Here is an 18,561-nt window from a genome sequence, read left to right as displayed (position 1 = left end):
GGAGAATCAGGAAGACCATACACATCAGAAGGGAGGTGGAGTTTATGGAAGAAATGGAGATAAAGGGGAAACCAAGGAGGCACAGCAAGCCAAATTACTTACTTCTGCTTGGTTTTTCTGAAACCTATTTAATACTAAGATCTTAATATCTGGAGATTCTTATAGATGCCAGGCTAGAGAGCACAGAGATTACTTTTCAGAGAAGTTATACACCTACACCCATGTCCATGACCTCTTTAGGAAAGCAACTGGGCCTGGAGCAGAAAGGGACTTAAGAACAACTGATAACTATTGATTCTTATGGCAGCATATGAATTCCAAAGGATCTTGTGTAGGTGAACTATCTCCGAATATATCTGCTAGCAGGATATATGCTAAAATATCCAGTACATACTGTATCCTCACTGCATCCTTACTGAGGCATAATCAGATCATGAGCAGAAAACCAAAAGGCTGAATTTTGTCATGGCCAAAACATGAAGTTGGTGGGAAGAAACCAGTTCATTTTGTTTCTGTATTTGGGCGCTCTAAGCTGGTTACCCTATTTCATAAATGGACCCATTTCCCCAATTCATTAGATACATCTCTGTGATATTTTAGGGAAATCTACAATGGAAGAACAAAAGGAAGATCAGCTAGATTATGAGTAAGTAATTCTAATTACACAAAGCCACATCCAAGGACCAAAGTATGACAAAGGCCCGCTGCTGATGTCTTGCTTCATGTCCCAGTTTTCCTCTCCCTCCCCATCTACTATCTAGCCATCCCCCACTGCATTCAGCCCCAAGCGCTTTGTGCCCTCCTGAAGGGACAGCTTTTATAAGTTTTCCCTTCTAAGTGATAGCTATTTTAAAGTCCTTCCAAGGTAGGACTTCCTTTTCCAAAATTATCCCTCATTCTTAATCAAAAATCTCTCTGCCTCACTAACTTATTTATGGCTAATTATTTAAAAAGCCAACTACTTAATTGGTACAAGAAAAAGAAAAGTTTACTAAGAGCTTCCCATGTGCCAGCTACCCTTTCTAGACCACACTAGCGTTAACCTTTATTTTATTCAAATTTACTTCAAAAAGATGTTTGCATTCTTAAAAGCATATGCATGGTTCACATCCGTTAACTTAATGGAGTGACTGTCATGGTACATTTTTCAAGCTTTGTAGTAGGCACTGGAGCAGAAGTTTTGAGATAAGGAGGAAGGGAAAGACTAAAGCTGTCCCTGCCAGTGGAAATCACTTGTGCCTCTGCATGAGGCCAGACCCAATCATTAGGAATGTGCCAGCTACCTGGATAAAAGTACTTAACAAAAGTGGATTGCATGAGCAGATTCTGTGGACAATTTGTCTGAGAAACCAGTGCAGAGGGCTGTTTAAGGAAGCAAGACTTCTGGAACCAAAGTAGAGGTGCACTAGCACTTTGGCCGAGAAAGCCGAGAAAAACCTCCCTTGCTAACCAAGTTGAGACTTACTGAAACAAATTGTAGAGCATGATTAAGAAATATAATTTCCTAAGAATGAAAATGGAAAGCTATGTTCCCAGAAATAGCCAGGTTAATGAATTTAACACCTTTTAGATATGCCCTTTAGTCCAAAGATTACTGACCTTAAAATAACTGGCCCTTGTTCATTTTGGGGACTGAGTCTACAGGTCAGAGAAAGTGGAAATCTTAAGATTGGCCCAGTCAAAGAAGAACATTAACAGTTTGAATATGGACCTTGAAAGGGATATGCAGAGAATAGATGAAGCAAATCAGGACCTTCTTGTCAAAATCCACGAGAAAGAAGATGAGATTCAGAGGTGAGTGTTGGGGTTCCATGTGGAAAGTACAGTCCAGAGGATGGGATGGGAAAAAAGGGACAAAACTGAATTTTCCAGTTTGTTCTAGATATCTAAATCTTATACAGCAAAGTTTCTCCTTCATTCTTCGGCATTTCTCTACAGCTCAAACCTACAGCAAGTTTCAAGGAGATTCCTAAAAAATTGGGTGATATTTACCTGAGTTGAAAGAACATTGAGGTATTTGATTTGGGAATTAGAGGAATCTTACTTTTCCTGCCTTGAATGTGATTCTGAGAATCTAAGAATCCAGGAGAGAAGGGTTTCCAACTTGAGATTCATATTTACGGTCACTGAGGTACCCTTGAAACTGATATATGTGTTTTATCAGTTCTGAAACTGAGTTCCTCACAGTGTGTGCTTGGCATCCAGGTTGGAAAATGAGATCACTCAGACCAGGGACCTGGCAGAGGATGAGGAGTGGGAGAAGGAGAACAGCACCACGATGGAAATGGAAAGAGCCTTGCAGGAGGTGGAAGAAGAAACTGCCAGACTGGTAAGCAAGAAACTGGGAAGTGCTGTTTCACAGGTTACATTCATTATCCTGTCTCTCATCAACCATGAGATAAGTTGCTGTTGTTGTTGAGTTGCTCAGTCATGTCTGATTCTTTTTGACTCCATGAACTGCAGCACACCGGGCTTCCCTGCCCTTCACTATCTCCAGGAGTTTGCTCAAACTCATGTCCATTGAGTTGGTGATGCCATCCAACCATCTCATTCTCTGTCGCCCCCTACTCCCCTTACCCTTAACCTTTCCCAGCGTCAAGGTCTTTTCCAATGAGTCAGTTCTTAACCTCAGGTGGCCACAGTATTGGAGCTTCAGTTTCACCGTCAGTCCTTCCAAAGAATGAGATAGTCTCTCCTTTTTACATACAATGTGTAGTCAACTTAAAAGTTGTGGCAGGATGTGACCATCCATGGAAAGGAATGTGTGGAGGTTAGGGTTTCTTTGGTAATATTTAGTACTGGAAAGCCCTGTGTGTGGGCATCTCTGTTCCTGGTAAGTTGGCAGGTATGTATTGAGATCAAACCACAGATTCCTAACCTGACATTAAGCAGTAAGATAGAGTTCCTGCAGGAAAAATCACTGGAGTAAAATGGAGAACAATCAACTGAAAAAAAAAAAAAAAAAAGATGATGATATGCACACACCCACTTACACTCTGCTTTTTTCTCTCAACAGGAAAGGAAGAATGAGACCCTGGTCCACAACATAGCAGAACTTGAAAGAAAGGTGGGATAGGGCTCTTGTGTTCCCCAGTGTTCCCGCTGCATCCACAGTCATCAGAGAGGCAAGGGAACAAAAGTGATCATAGGGGATTCCATGTGTCAGATCAGCCTGTGCTGGGGTGGGAACTACTCTCCTGAAACTTAGCCCAATAACATAAATAAATTCCACCGATCTTCCCTACAAGTATCAGATGAAAGAAATGGGTGGGGTATTCAGGATATTCAGTGATACATTGGGTTCTTCATTGTGTTATAAGGAAAAGGATTCCAATAGACATTCTGGAAGTGATTGGCTGGCAACTTTGTAGTGAGAATTAATTTTACTTTCAAACATAGACTTTTAAAAACACTTAATTCTTAAGGATTCCCTTTTCTTCATCGAGACATTCCCTTTATCTTAACTCCTGCTCAGAATACAGTGGGCTTCCTATGTTTATCGCGCTTTCTAACCCAGGTCTGCAGCCCTTAGTAACCCAGCATGGATTAGGAGTTTGGAAAAGTACCCCTGTCTTGAGCAGATCTAGCTTTGATGACCAAGACTAGTGAGAAGAAATTGGAGGCAGAATAAAAATGTTTTCAAGGGTACCAAGTATCCACCAAAGGACCATCTCCTGACAGCTTTTATCAAGGCCAAATTACCAGCCCACACACACCAGAGAATGTCTTTGTCTTTTTTTTTTTTGGATGTATTTTCTATTTGCAATTGAATTTTTTTATTTGAAACTGTAGCTTACAAGGAAATCTCAAAAGGCAACAAAGTGTGAACAAGACAACGTAAAGGGAACCCCAGAAGAGTCAAAGGTAAATGGAAAAGCAATCTTGAATGGGTTTGGACTATGTGAACAGGAAACAAGCCTTCAAGTTGAAACAACTGTCAAAGTTGAGATAAATTCTTTATAGTTTTAGCCATGTCAGGCATAAGCCTGGACCATTGAGTGCTGAATTTTCCTCTGCTCTTAGTCAGGAATTTTGCTCTGAAGCCATATATTTTGTTCTTTCTTCCATGAGGAAGAGCAGAAACACAAATACATATGTTACACTGGAGGCAGCTGAAGTCTCTAATTTAAATCCTGGCCCCAGTACTTAGTGTGGTATATGAAGGGCAATTTAATCAGTCCCTCCCAACCGCAGTTTGAAAATTGAGTGAAATTGTATATATAAACTAATCTTTCCCTTTTTTGGACAGCTAAAACCTGAAATCCCATAATTTTAAAGTGACTATTTAAGAGTCTGGCTAAGGTATGTGTATGAATTCATAGAGACAGAGCTAGGATCTGTAAATCTACTGTATGCTGGGAAATTTACATATCCCATCACGGGATCCAGTCTAGGAAAAGAAATCACTAAATTGGTCACACAAGTATCTAGTGAGTTTTACCTAAGTAAGGTGATTATATGCGTGCTAAGTCGCTTCAGTTGTGTCCGACTCTTTGCGACCCTATGGACAGCCACATAACTTCCTCATCCACACCAAAGTTCACAGTCTTGGCCCTTGTTATAACCTCTGCATGGAACATATTTCCTCCAGATCTCCATTTGGCTAATATTTTCATTTAGACTTCAACTCAAGTATCATCCGAGAGACCTTCATAAACCACCTATAATCGCTCTTACTCCATCACTCACTCTCAGCACTCTTCTGTGTTTTTATTTCTCTCACAGCACTTATCATTATCATGTTGACTTGTTATGTCCCCCACATAGAATGCCAACTCTGCGAGGCAGAGAGCCTGTCAGTCCTGCTCATCACTGTACCCTCAGTACTCCCCTCGCCCTTTCCCTGTCATTCCAGTAGAGTGGCTGATATAAAATGGCTTTCATCAAATATTCAAGGAAGGAAAAGAGGAATACAGAGGGGAAGAAAGGACTGAGTAATGAATATATAAATGCAAAGGGGACAGTGACATTTTCAAGAGTGTATTTTCTAAGAGAAATAGCTAAGGAAGAAGGAAGCTAAGAATTGAAGTTTAAGAGCGAAGGGAGCACTGATGGATGCTCAGTGCATTCACCAGGCAGCCTCACAGGATGGTTTGACTGCTCTCCATCAAAGAGATATCTGAAATGTGCCTGACGCACTTCAACCACCTGTGAGATAAACTTCGTGATAACATTTCAGAATGAAATTCTGCTTTTGCCTTGCTGAGTTACCAGCCTCTTTTCCTGTCTATAGGTTAAGTTACAACAACTGGAAGCCTCCTGTGCAGACCAAGAGAAGGAACTGGCCAAGGTAACCACAAACATCAATGTTACTTCTCCCATAGGAAGGGAAATGTGATTCTTGGTCCGGCAATCTAACACATTCTTCAAATGACTGAGTTATAATAATGTTCTACTTCCAAAACTACATGGGATCAGGAGGCTAAGAAGGAAAGGAGGATGAATATAGTATTCTAGGTTACCTTCTATTTAACATTTTTATAGGATACATTCCATAATGTCTATTTTCCACAAATTACTATCTATTCTTCTCCCAACTATCCCCAAATAATCTCCATGGGACTATAAAGTATATCCTCAGAAAATTAGTTTATATGTACAAAAAACATATTTAGAAAAACTAGAAGCCTACATTTAGGGTCTTGTACACAGGAGGAAACAAGTATACTATTGTTCTTATAGAAAATTTAAGACTAATAAATTTTGGCTTCCCAGGTAATAGAAGACTATGCATTTGTGGCCCAGCTCTGTGAAGATCAAGCTCTCTGCATAAAGGTACAGCCTCTCAGTAAAGAGATAGCAAATGGTTTGTTTGGGTACACGGCGAAATGGAAATAGGTTTTTCAGAGAAGACCATCTGGAATAATTTTAACTCTTCAAGGTGTCACTCCAAAGGGACTTTAGAGTCCTTGACACTCCATCACCAATACCATTCTTTTACTTCCCTGGTCTCCCAGCCCCTAGTGCCTTTAACTTAATGATGAGCACTTTTCCTATTTATAATCCCAATTATTCCCAGGGGCCTGTCCAATGGTGAAATGTAGTGAGAGATCAGTAATGGTGGAGTGAAGGCTAGGAAGGAGGAAAAGTGGCAGTGGGAATATCAAATATCTATGTTACAATGTAATAATGTGTGTTTATTACGATTAGGAAAAGCACAGGGCTTTAATTAGTAACTGTGCTTTCCTTTATTTCTCTTTGAAGAAGTACCAGGAAACTTTGAAGAAAATACAAGAAGAACTAGAAACTCGATTCCTTGAGAGAGAAGTGTGAGCTTTGGCAAACAAAGGAACATCCTGGTTTTAGTGGTAACTCCATCTCAGCCTGGGTCAGAGCAAACATCTCTCTGACTAATTCCAATTTGGAATTGCATAAGCCCTGACACCACATATCTTCCCCCTCCATAGTGATCAGGTCAACTCCCCCTACACTACACCAACTTTATTTTTTTTTTTAAGGCAAGATAAATGAATTCATATACTGTTACTGTATAAATACACAATTTTTTAAAACAGCACCATTTTCAAGTGTATACACAATATGATTACAATAAACCAAATTAAAATGCAGGTCCTTTTCCCAGCTTTCTTAAAAGAATCTAGAAATGCATCTCCCTTCCTAACTTTATCATATTACCAATTATTTGGGTTTATATTAAGGCCAGGAACGTGTGCCTTAAAAACGGCTAGTGGTCAGGCACCTTGATAAGCAGAGCATGCCTTATATTTCACAGAAAAGGCCTTATAGTTTATACCGTCCTCACTTACCTCAAATATACAGAAATTATAAACCATATGGGACAGGTATGACATTAACCTCCAGACACCCGCTAAGGCTATCATATTATGAAACTCAAACTGTATACTATTATACTATATTAAACATAAATAAAAGAAAAGCCTCCCCCCAAAAAAGACTCCTTAAGTTTCTCAAAAGAGTTTAACTCTTTTGTGGTTGTCGTTTAGTTGTTAAGTTGTGTCCAACTCTTTTGAGATTCTATAGACTGTAGCCCTCCAGGTTCCTCTGTTCATGGGATTTCCCAGGCAAGAATACTGAAGTGGATTTCCATTTCCTCCTCCAGGGGGTCTTCCCAGCCCAGGGATCAAATCTATGTCTTCTGCATTGGCAGGCAGATTCTTAACCACTGAGCTCCCTGGGAGACACTTAAATTCTTCAGTTTAAATCAAAAACTTCACTTCAATTTCTTGACCCTCTTTAGAAGTTAAATCTTAACTCAGTCAAGAAGTATCTCTATTTATTAAATATTTTGGAATCTTAGGATGAAGAGAAAGAGACCCAAACTGCATAAAGCCTCTAAATAAGCAGGCACACACGGTGACCTGGTGTCCAAGGCACCGGGACCTGGAGGCTCTCACCCTTAAAGGACACCTTCAAGTCTCCCAAAATCCTTCCTGAGTACTAGGTATGGCTTGACTGCTAAGCTAAGTTTCTAAACCAAGACTATTCAACAAAAATTTATATGCTATCTATTAAGTATCCACTAAGCCATTTACTGAGTACTTGAAAAACAGGTAATATGACTGAGGAAATTATTTTTTAATTAATTTAAATATCTGCATGTAGCAAATGGCTACAATAGTGGACAACATAGCATTAGAATATAAAACTATTTTAAAATAACCACCATATAGTATGAATCTCCGTGTGTACTTTATCCAATCTCTGTCTTGGTTCTTTTCCCCCAGGTCAAAAGTTATGTGCATGAACTCCACAAGCAAAGAGTATAACAGCCAAAATAACAAGGCAAGTACCCACTCCATCTTCAGCTTCTTCAGCATCATTGCCTTTCAAAGGAGTTTCTAAAATTACTATAAGCCACCAAACATCTATCAATGTTCCCATGTGCATTTTCCAAGAACAGTACTAGATGTAATTTCAAAGCATTCCAACCTTAAACCAAGAGGACACTAGGAACAACGGTTTTCCCTCCTATAGCCATGCAAATGATGTGTTCTCAAAGAAACCAGTCCAAGAGCAGACAGAGTTTAGAATGGAAGCAAGAAGGAACAGTAACTGAGGGTGCACTCTACGGAGAAAAGGCCAATGTATACCCACTGCTCTGCACCAATCACGGCACTCTTTCCTGATGATCCCAGTATGGTCCTGAATCTTTCACTGCACAGAAGGCTAAGGGCATCTATTACCATCTAACCAGAGTTGGCCTATGAGTTAAAACTTAGCAAGAGGTTGTCTCTTTATGATACACCTTCCATGTCTGTACAGCTTTAACATCATGATGCTACCAGGACATATGCAAAGGTCTGAAGGAAACAGATATGGACATAGAGCACCAGACCTCTGGGCCTGCTTGGTATCTTATGGCAGCAAGTACATAGATAAATCTTACTGGACTTGAGTTGTAATTTATACTTCCTTAGAACCAAGGCTGACATTCATCAGGAATTTTATATTGTTGAGATATACAGTCTTTATAATCATAGAAAGGAGAAGTCATCTCTTCTTAAAAAGCAAATATCGACAACTGACTATCCTTGAAGTCCTCCAGATGTCTGAATATTTATTAGACTGTATGACTGTAGTTCTCACTGTTCTGAACAGGTTATTCTGGTCCCAAGCTTATGTACTCCATTCAGCAAGACAAACTCCTGAAATAACTGAAGTCCACCTCTCTAGAACCAAGCTTGGCATGTTCCCCAATGTGTCCCATCATCTAATCCCAGTGGCTCATTAAATCATTCCTTCTGGCCACCTATCAGAGAAACAATAGGGTTGTCTTCATCAGGATTATGAGAGATGAGAGTACCGTGAGATGGTTCAATGACCTATGAGGTTTGAGCAATCCCTGTGGAGAGGCTACCTGAGCAGGTGACCAGCTAGCATACCACTTAATCTCACTCAAGCTGTAGAATCAACTTTGTAACCCAGAAAGCTACCTTCTAATTCCAATTCAGCAAGCCTATTTCCACAGTTTTAAAATGTGATCATAATTCCTCTTCCTTTTTATCTCACAAAGAAGTTAAAAGGAAAATAACTGAGAAAACATTTGGAAGAGAAATGTCATAGAAATCCAGAGTATATCTTCATCTTTACATTTTTATAGCTTTCAAATTTTATCTCTTAGAATATGTTTGTGTGGTTTGTATAGCCTATAAACTTCTCTAAGGGTCAGTGGCTAATCCAAAGGTAAGGGTATAGTTGAGACAGCCCAGAAAGTGGACTCAGAGGACCTGGGATCCAGGCCTGGTCCTGCCACTTACTAGCTGTATGACCTTCCCTTTCTATGTCTTCTTTCTTTACTATCAGAATATAAAAAGGTGATGCAGTTACATATATATGTGTACGTGTATGAATTCATGAATTCAACCCCTGGGTCTAGAAGATCCCCTGGAGGAGGACATGGCAACCCACTCCTGCATCCTTGCCTGAAAAATCCCATAGACAGAGAGACTGGTGGGCTGCAGTCTATGGGGTCGCAAACAGTCCGACATGACTGAAGGAATGAGCGCACACACACACATCCATATATACCCACATATATTTGACTTTGAAAACTTCATCTCCTTATGTGTATGAAAAAAATCTGTTAAAATTTTATCTAAAATAACATTTCATTAACAGCTCAATGGATATTATTTGGCAGTGATAACAGCCTCCAGAAATTGTTTATTTATCACTGTCCTTTCCTCTCCTAGGATAACTCTCTCCAAAAGAAGAAAGCAGCGTTCTGTAAAAGGTAAGTAAATATCTTTGAGTAAACTTCCCAGAAAACTAGTTCTACTTAGCTACTTTGGCAGAGAGCAAAGTCTAGACATACAACCACACACACACAGAGAGTCAAGTCAACAATGACTGCATTTCTCAGTCAATGCTATGACTTCCTTGTCTGAAGGTGATTACTAATCTCAACTTTCCAGTATTAGAAGCTAGTGGCCTAGCAGTAATTAGAAACAGGAATCTTATTACCTAGAAGAGATGTGGTAAGTCTCTTCTTACTCCTTTTTCCCTTTAACACTTTCAAATAGTTTGATGTGTCTGATTTTCCAGTAACATCAGTAGATTAGAAATGGGGAGATCCTTCTGTGGTTCATAAGCATGATGATTGGGTTTTTACACTATTGCGTGAGATATGCTTCCCTTAAACTTTGGTACATCATCATACTACCTCTTAATGTGAAAAATAAAAATAGGGAGAGAATTTCTAAATGCAAGGATACCACTGCCTAACAACAGATAAAAGGGAGAGAAAATGATTGTGAAAAACAGATAGCACCTCACAGTATCCAGCACACAATAACTGCTCAAAAATCTTGTTAATACAAATAAGAACTCAAAATTCAAACAACTGAGTGGATATCAGCCCTTAGGGAATCACCGTGATTGCAAAGTAAAATTAGTATTGAAACCCCTTCATTTTTAAGAAAAGGTCAAATTATGTTTAATATGTTTAAGAAGGCATAGAGAAACATAAATTTAAAGTGGTATGAAATGTGAGTTAGAAAGAGTCCCATCAAAACAGTTAACATAAAATTATTAGTGCTTAAAGGCCAGCTCCAATTGTCTGGAAAATTTGCTTAAGAGGGATACTCCTTCATACCAGATAAGTGAAGTAATACATATTCCAATATCCCTAAATACATGTTCCCAGAACAACTAAAAGAATTTTCCCTAGAACTCCTAGGCCACCTTCACCGATAATTCAAAAACCAGTGCCCAGCATGGAACTGCCCATGTGAACTCCTAGGATAAAAATTATCTGCCTTAAAAAAAAAAAAAAATCTGCCTTAAAGAGAGTTGGTAGCCTAGAGAAAATTTAGTAGCCTAAAGTCCAGCAGATTTACCTTATCACATCAAACTGCAAATGTCTTTCCTCTTGTCCTAATCCACATCCTTGGGACACTGGTATACGTGTGCTGATAAGAAAGCAAGGTTGTTCCTGAGATTGTCCCTAGGCATGTCCTCCCAGAGATGTCATCCCAGGCCCTACTCATGAATACGGTATCCAACATCAAGGAGAGTGGTGGGAAGAGGACTGCAAACAGCTTTTGATTCTCATTTTGACCAAGACCCTGTACTAGAATGGATCTTGTCATCAAGATTAACTCTACAGGAAAACTTCAGAAAACTGGAGGGGAAGGGGCCGTTTTTGACTGGTGAGTGGAACTGGACAGTGAATTTGTCCTGGGGCAGAATGCAGCCTGCCACAGCTTGATGAGGGTAAGATAGCAAAGGAAACAGGGGATGTTTGCTCACGTCAATCATATTAAAACCACAAGTGCAGAACAGTTAATCAGTTAAAAAAGGAATCAAGACTACCATAAGGCAATTTACAGAAATGTATTAGGAAATATTAAAGGTAACACAAATGAAAGAAGAGAATACCAAGATCATGGATAGGAGGTCTTAATATCATAAATAAATCAATGGTCTCCAAATAATGGATAAAATCAATTCAATTCCAATCAAATTCCCCAAAAGATTTTTCATGAAATTGAATAAAATGATAGTAAAATATAGCATACATGGGAGAGTAAAGGGTCAAAAAATGACCTGGGCAATTTTAAAGGAGAGTTAAGGAATGAGAAACATGTCCTTTGAGATATCAAGACTTACTCGGAAGCTACAGTAACTATGATGGCATGGTGTTATCACAGGAATAGAAAAGTCAACCAATGGAATAGAACAAAGAGCTCAGAAACAGTGTACGTACAGAAACTTGATATATGACAGTGATTATATGTCAGAGGGTAAAGAAAGGATTGATTGCTCAATAAATATGGTGGGGGAAAAAATGGTTATCTAAATGAGAAAAAATAAGATTGAATCACTACTATACAGTATAACAAAAATCAAGCCCAGATAAGTTAAAGATGTAAATATCAATTTTTAAAAGCTTATAAAACTCAGTATTAGTCATCTATTGCTACATAACAAATTGCCCCAAAATTCAGTGACTGCAAACAGCAAACATTTTATCAACTCACATTTTCTGTGCATCAGAAATCTGTGAGCTACTCAGCTGGGTGGTTCTAGTTCAGGGTCTGTTATGAGGATGCAGTTAAGATGTTGGCTGAAATTACAGTCATTAGAAGGCTTGGCTGAGGCCAGAGGATCTATTTCCAAAGGAGCTTACTCACACAGCTGGTTGTTGGCAGGAGGTCTCAGTTCCTCATAACAAGGCCCTCTCCAGCAGGCTGCTCGTGTGTCCTCGCAAACTCACACTGGCTTCCTCCTGAAACTAATGAGGAAGCTGCAATGCTTTTAGTACATAGCCTAGGAAATCACACACTGTCACTTCCACGATATGGTGTTCTTTAGAAGCAAGTCATTCAAGTCTACTCCATGCTCCGATGGAAAGGAAGTTCTCAAAAGGAGGAGTACCAAAGAATTTGTGGACATATTTGTAAACTACCATAAAGATTTAATAGAAAATAGTATCTTTTAGGCCAAGGGTAGAGAATGACTTTTCAAGCAAGATACAAAAAGCAGCATTCATTCTAATTAAAGGAAAGGTTGATAAATTAGACTTTATTAAAAATAAATTTTGAAAAAAACAACTTTTGTTCTTCAACACCTTAGAGCACGTGAAAGTTATAAACTAGAGGGAAAATATTCAAAATAAACACAACGGAAAATGATTGATATCGAGAATATACAAAGTTTTCCTATAAATTAATAAGAAAGGCCCAAATAGCATAATAGATAAATGGGCAAGAGGAATCACATAAAACCAATAAACATATGGACAAATGTTCAGCACCATCATTCATCAGGGAAATGCAAGCTAAGACCATAGTGATATATTACTTTATACACATTTGATTGGCAAAAGCTTTAAAATCTGATAATACCAGATGTTGAAGAGGTTATGGAGCCACAGAAACACACCCTGCTAATAGAGCATAAATTGGAGCAAAAACAATTTTCCAAAATAAAAACAAACAAAACAAGATACCTTTAAATAGTGATAATGCTGAAAGAGAATTGTGATGGGAGATAATGGTGATAGGAGAGAGAGTAGCTGGCAGACCATATGGGAAGAGGTTGCCTTTAAAAGGGGTTGTTAGGAGTAGAGACATCTGAATATCAAAGAATCAGACATGCATTTAGGTATGACTGTTTTATTCCAGGTTTTCTAACCTCAGGTTAACAGTTCCTCGGCTTTCTCTTTCCAGGATTTTTCAATATTTCTTTTTCACCACCCTGTTTTTCATCAGACTGCTGGGCTACTTGTTGTTCCATGTAAGTTTTATAAATCCAGATCTCTTTGTCAACATACTGCCCAAGATACTGAGCAGGAACATCTTGTGGAAGCTAAAATGCTTCCTCTTCCCATCTCTCACACTTGAGACAGAGGATGTGTTACCCCACTGATCCCCAAGAAATATCCTTGAGCAAAAGAAGACAAGTAGCATCTGAGTCCATAGACTAGGAGACATGGAACTTGTGGAGGGAAGAGGTTTTCTTCAGTTTTTCCCTTGAGGTTTGCCTACTTCATTACCATCCCTCCTTGCACTGTCTTTCCAAGATTAACCTTGTCCAGTAAAGAGCTCTGTCAATGGATTTCTGTGGCTTTGTGGATAAGCTAAATAGAAACAGAGAGTAAACAAAGTAGACAATTTGGGGGAATAATATAGATGCTGAACAAAATTAGAGTTGATCAGTTCTTCTGGTGAATCTTAAAAATTTAAGACACTGGATCCTGCAAAGCAGAAGATTGTTCATTACTTATATTAGAACTCTTTGGTTATACACTGCCGTAGTTTAAGTTAATGTATAAATCGATAGCACACAAAAAAAGTATTGCCTCATAGAACTAAAAATCTGGGACTCCAGGCACGGCTGGATCCAGAAGTCTGAAAACAATGTCATTGGAGCTTCACCTCTCTCTCTTCTCATTGAATGGGCATTTTCCATTTAGCAAGAAGATGGTACCAACAGCCTAAGCCTCATATTACCAGAGTTGCATCCTTAGCAGAATGAAACCATCTTTTCTAATAGCTCCAGCAGGAAAGTTCAGATAAATTGACTTAGTTGGGATCAGCTGTCTACCCCTGTCACACAATCGGTATAGCCAAATGGATGGGAATACTCTGACTAGTCGAGCACGAATCCATGAACCATATGTCCAGCCTCTTGAAAGGAACAAGGTAGGCAAAGGGACAAGAAAGAGATAAGGAATCAGCCCCACGTAAGCTATATGGAATGTGTTTCCCAAAGGAAAAGGGGCACTGAATTTCAGAGAAGGGGAAAAGGATACTGGAGGCAAAGGCAGACGTTGACTTAATCACTAGTTTTAGCCTTACACATAAACATACAACTTTGGCAATTAAACTCAGAACTTGTAGCTCACTTCATGTGTCTTCCTAACAGTAAAAACTACAGCTTTTCAAGATCATAATTTGAGATAAACTATTGGAAAGAGCTCAGTATAAATATGTGAAAATCCAGATCTACAAGGCTGAAGTAAGCAAGGATGCTAAAGTAAAGAGCGCATGGTATATTAACTGCTTCACAAACTTGGGATGACCTAAATATGGTCAAGTCGTGCTCAGTAGCTTCAGTCATGTCTGACTCTTTGCAACCCTATGGACTGTAGCCCACCAGACTCCTCTGTCCATGGGATTTTTCCAGGCAAGAATACTGGAGTGGATTGCCATTTCCTCCTCCAGGGGATCCTCCTAACCCCGGGATCAAACTCGTGCCTCCTGCATTGCAGGCAGGTTCTTTACCACTGAGCCACTATTTCCAATTAATTGTTGAACCATGCACATGCCTTATTAACACGATATACTCAAGCTTCCTTTTGAACTTCCCCACCCTCCTAAATGATCAGGAGCCTTGACAGCTCTGAAGTCCAAGAGCACAAAGGGGTCACTGACTTCCACATCAGCAGGAAATGAACTTTAACTCTTTGGTTCACTGTCATTGCTTCTTGAGGCCACATGATGTCACTGTTGGAAACGTGTCCTACACAGGTTGAGTAAGTAATTAATCATCTCAATGGAGCCACATCTGATAATAGCAAAGGACACTCTTAACAATTATGTCAGGACAAGAGAAATCAGACAGGACTGTCTCAGCAAACCAGGATGTATAGTTGTGTGCTTAGCCGCTCAGTCGTGTCCAACTCTTGTAACCTGCCAGATTCCTTTGTCCATGGGATTCTCCAGGCAAGAATACCAGAGTGGGTTGCCATTTCCTTCTCCTGACCCAGGAACGGAAACCAGGTTTCCTGCATTGCAGGCAGATTCTTTACTAACTAAGCTACAAGGGAAGCCTAGGCTGTATGGCTACATATATATATATAATCTAAAATCTTGTTGACATGGTATATTTTGCTAATGCAGTCATGTCTCATTTTTTAGTGTCAAGGGTGACCATGCTTAGGACCTAGTGTCAGAGCTCAAGCTGTACCTCCTGTACCCTTCATACTTTGTACCTTTCTTGTTCCTTTCAAGTACCCAGACATACTTCCAAGGTTAAGTTCCTAGAGGATTAAGACTGATTCCAGTTTCTGCTACCATCAGCCCTACTTCCACAGGGATCCCCGCAGTCTGTGAAGTCAGCCTACCCTTAGGAAATCCATCTATCTGGAGGTCAGGAGGTTGTTCTGAAGACTCAGCCCTCAAAACACAAGGGCTCAGTGACATGCTCCAAAGGAGGCTTCAAGGTGCATACCTTCCCTTCCAAGCACTTTCCAGACTTCTCTGCAACTTCTGCCCCTTGAGAAGAGAAACATTCTACCACAAGCTTTAAAATGTCTCAGCAGACTCAGAGTTTGTCATGACATTTACTCAGCCCCTTTATAACAGACATGATGTTCATGATCATGAATACCATTTATTAAGCACTTATTATGTACAAGGCCCCTTACTAAGTGTTTCATGTACATCACTGTATTAAATGCAACCTACCTAGTTTACAAATAGCCAGTTTTGAGAGCAAACAGAACAATCAGAGTTTTGAGTTGAAAGAACCAGAATTTGGGCCTGCGTCTGGACCCAAAGTTTGGCCTCTAATACCTCTGTTGTTTCTAACAGCAGACATTGACCTGACAGCTGGGCAGTGAAAGGCTGAGGCATAGTCCAGCGTGGTGGGATGTTCACCCACCTGTGAAGTGGGAAATCCCAGCCATGGCTACATTTATGGAAGAACTTGGGAGACTCTCAGGCAAATTACAGATTTATAAAATTGGCAAGGAATTTAGGAATTAGTCATTCTGACTCAGTGAGGCACTTTCCCCGAAATCACATAACTAGTTAGTGACAGAATCAAGATAAAACTAGATCTCTTGAGCATTTTTCAGTGGCCCTTCTCACAAACTAGCATTTCCTAATACAGTCAGGCAATAATATAACGAAGATGCTGCTGCAATTGTTTAAAATCAAAATCAACTGTACCCTCCTGTCTTCGAAGGTAAAAGCATAATTCTTAGCTCTGGCAAAATAAACTGCCATATTTCTCTCCCTGCTCCTATCAGGGGAAGTGGAGAGAAGAAAGGGTGACACTTGGTACGCATGAACCTTTTTTTAGCAGGGCACATTAATAAACCCTGAGTTATGCAAAGTGTGAATTGTGAGGGAGTGATAAGTGCTAAAACTGAAATGCTTTACATAATAATGAAATACATGAATTTTTTTTTTGTCACATCTGAGAGAAGCAGCAGCAAAGAGAGAAAGCTGAACAAAATGATGAGACACTGAAATCCAAGCTGGTAGAAATGGACCAAGGGACTATCAGAAAAGAAGAAAAGCTGATATTCAATTTTAGATGATTTTTCTAAAAAGTGGTGCTGCAATATTTGCTCTTACATGCTCACTTCACTGGCCAGTAAACTCTACCAGATATGGTTATAGATATTTGCCTATACAATAAGTTGCCTTTTGTTAACCCTTAAAAGTGAATTTTGGCAGAAAAGAAGCTGTTATCTCTTCAGTTTGAGTCAATGTTGAATCAGAAATAAACAGCCTTAAGTTATAGAATAAAGAAGTAAGTAGGAGAAAACATTTGCAGAAATCCTCAGAAAAAGAACCAAAAAACAGTACATGAAATGTGGAGGATGGTAGGAAAAGCAATCCAAGCCAGCATCAAAGATAGCGGTGGCTCCTGGTGACTTCTAGATTGTAGAAGAAATTTCCACCTCTCTTCTTTCCTCTTGGTTCTCTCCAAAGAGATTAACACCAAGGAGATTTGCTCATATGTTTTCTTCTTAGAGTTTTATAATTTCATGTTTTCTTCTACAAATTCAATAGTTTTACGTTTAGGTCTTTGATCCATTTTGATTTAATTTTGTTTACGGTGTTAGGTAAGGGTCCACCTTCATTCTTTTCCACATGGATAACTAGTTTTCACAGTACCTTTTGTTGAAAAGACTGAACTTTTCCCATTGAATGGTTTTAACATCCATGTTGAAAATCATTTGAGTATATATGGAAGGGTTTATTTCAGGAATCTCTATTCTGGTACATTGGTATATATGCATGTCTTCATGCCAGTATCACACTGTTTTGAATACCATAACTTTGTAGTAAGTCTTGACATCAGGAGGTGTGAGTCCTTCAACTACATTGTTCTTTTTCAAATTTGTTCTGGCTATCCACTGTACCTTGAAATTCCACATGCATTTCAGGATGAGCCTTTAAATTTTTTTACCCCTAAAAGAAAATCATTCACTGGGGTTTTGTGAGGGGTTTCAACCAAGTTATGAATGGCATTTTCTTATAATGCCTTTGTCTGGCTTTTTGATATCAGGGAAAAGCTGGCCTCATAGAATGAGTTAGGACTTTTCCCTCCTCTTCAATTTTTGGAAAAGTTTGAGAAGGATTAGCATTCATTCTTCTTCAAGTATTTGTTAAAATTCAACAGTGAAGCCATCAGGTCCAGGCCTCTTCCTTTTTGGGAGATTTTTGATTACTGATTCAGTCTCCTTACTTGTTAAAGATCTATTCTAAGAATAGGTTTTTTTATTTCTTCATGATTCAGTCTTGATAGGTTTTATGTTTCTAGAATTTGCCCATTTCATCCGGGCTATCCAATTTGTTGATGCACAATTGTTAACAGTATCCTCTTATAATACTTTTTATTTCTGTAGCTTCACTGGTAATATTAGTAGTTATCTGTTTCCTTTTTTTTTCTTTTCAGTCATCTAACTAAAAGTTTGTCAATTTTGTTGACCTTTCTGAAGAACTAACTTTTTATTTCATTGATTTTTCTCTATTTTTCTATTCTCTAATTAATTTATCTCTGTTCTAATTTTAATCTGAACCTAAATCTGCACTTCACATATCAGCTGGCCCACCCAGCTTCCTGGTCATACTTAAGTTTGAAAAATGGCTTTCTACAGAGGAAAGTTCCATAACATGTCCCTTGAGAGCCCCCACCAGATTGGCATTAGTCCATACTTAGCCACAAGCAGCTGTTTCGATCTGAAATCCCAGATATATTAATGTTTCCAGCTGTAGGAGCCAGGTCAGTTACGGAAAAGGGTAAAAGACAGAGATGGGCTTCCCAGGTGACTCAGTGGTAAAGAATCCACCTGCCAATGCCGGAGATGTAAGAAACTCAGGTTCGATCCCTGGG

At 39.2% G+C, this 18,561-nt stretch overlaps 1 protein-coding gene and 1 non-coding gene across 2 annotated transcripts; both read left to right on the top strand.

Moving 5' to 3' along the window:
- Positions 1 to 611: 611 nt before the first annotated feature.
- TMCO5A (transmembrane and coiled-coil domains 5A) lies at positions 612 to 13,353 on the top strand. The gene is made up of 11 exons (XM_061158413.1): positions 612 to 646; positions 1,645 to 1,794; positions 2,206 to 2,329; positions 3,017 to 3,067; positions 3,793 to 3,864; positions 5,234 to 5,290; positions 5,716 to 5,775; positions 6,205 to 6,269; positions 7,707 to 7,768; positions 12,159 to 12,183; positions 13,110 to 13,353. Exons 1-11 carry the CDS (start codon positions 612 to 614, stop codon positions 13,351 to 13,353), a joined length of 945 nt encoding a protein of 314 aa, XP_061014396.1.
- LOC133067578 (small nucleolar RNA U13) lies at positions 10,054 to 10,158 on the top strand. Its single transcript, XR_009695353.1, has one exon. It is a non-coding gene; the product is annotated as a small nucleolar RNA U13 (small nucleolar RNA).
- Positions 13,354 to 18,561: the final 5,208 nt, after the last annotated feature.

This window comes from Dama dama, chromosome 12, assembly GCF_033118175.1.
Source record: "Dama dama isolate Ldn47 chromosome 12, ASM3311817v1, whole genome shotgun sequence".
In the NCBI taxonomy this organism is placed as follows: domain Eukaryota; kingdom Metazoa; phylum Chordata; class Mammalia; order Artiodactyla; family Cervidae; genus Dama; species Dama dama.
Note: the sequence above shows the minus strand (reverse complement) of the source record. Positions and strands in the feature narration are given on the sequence as shown.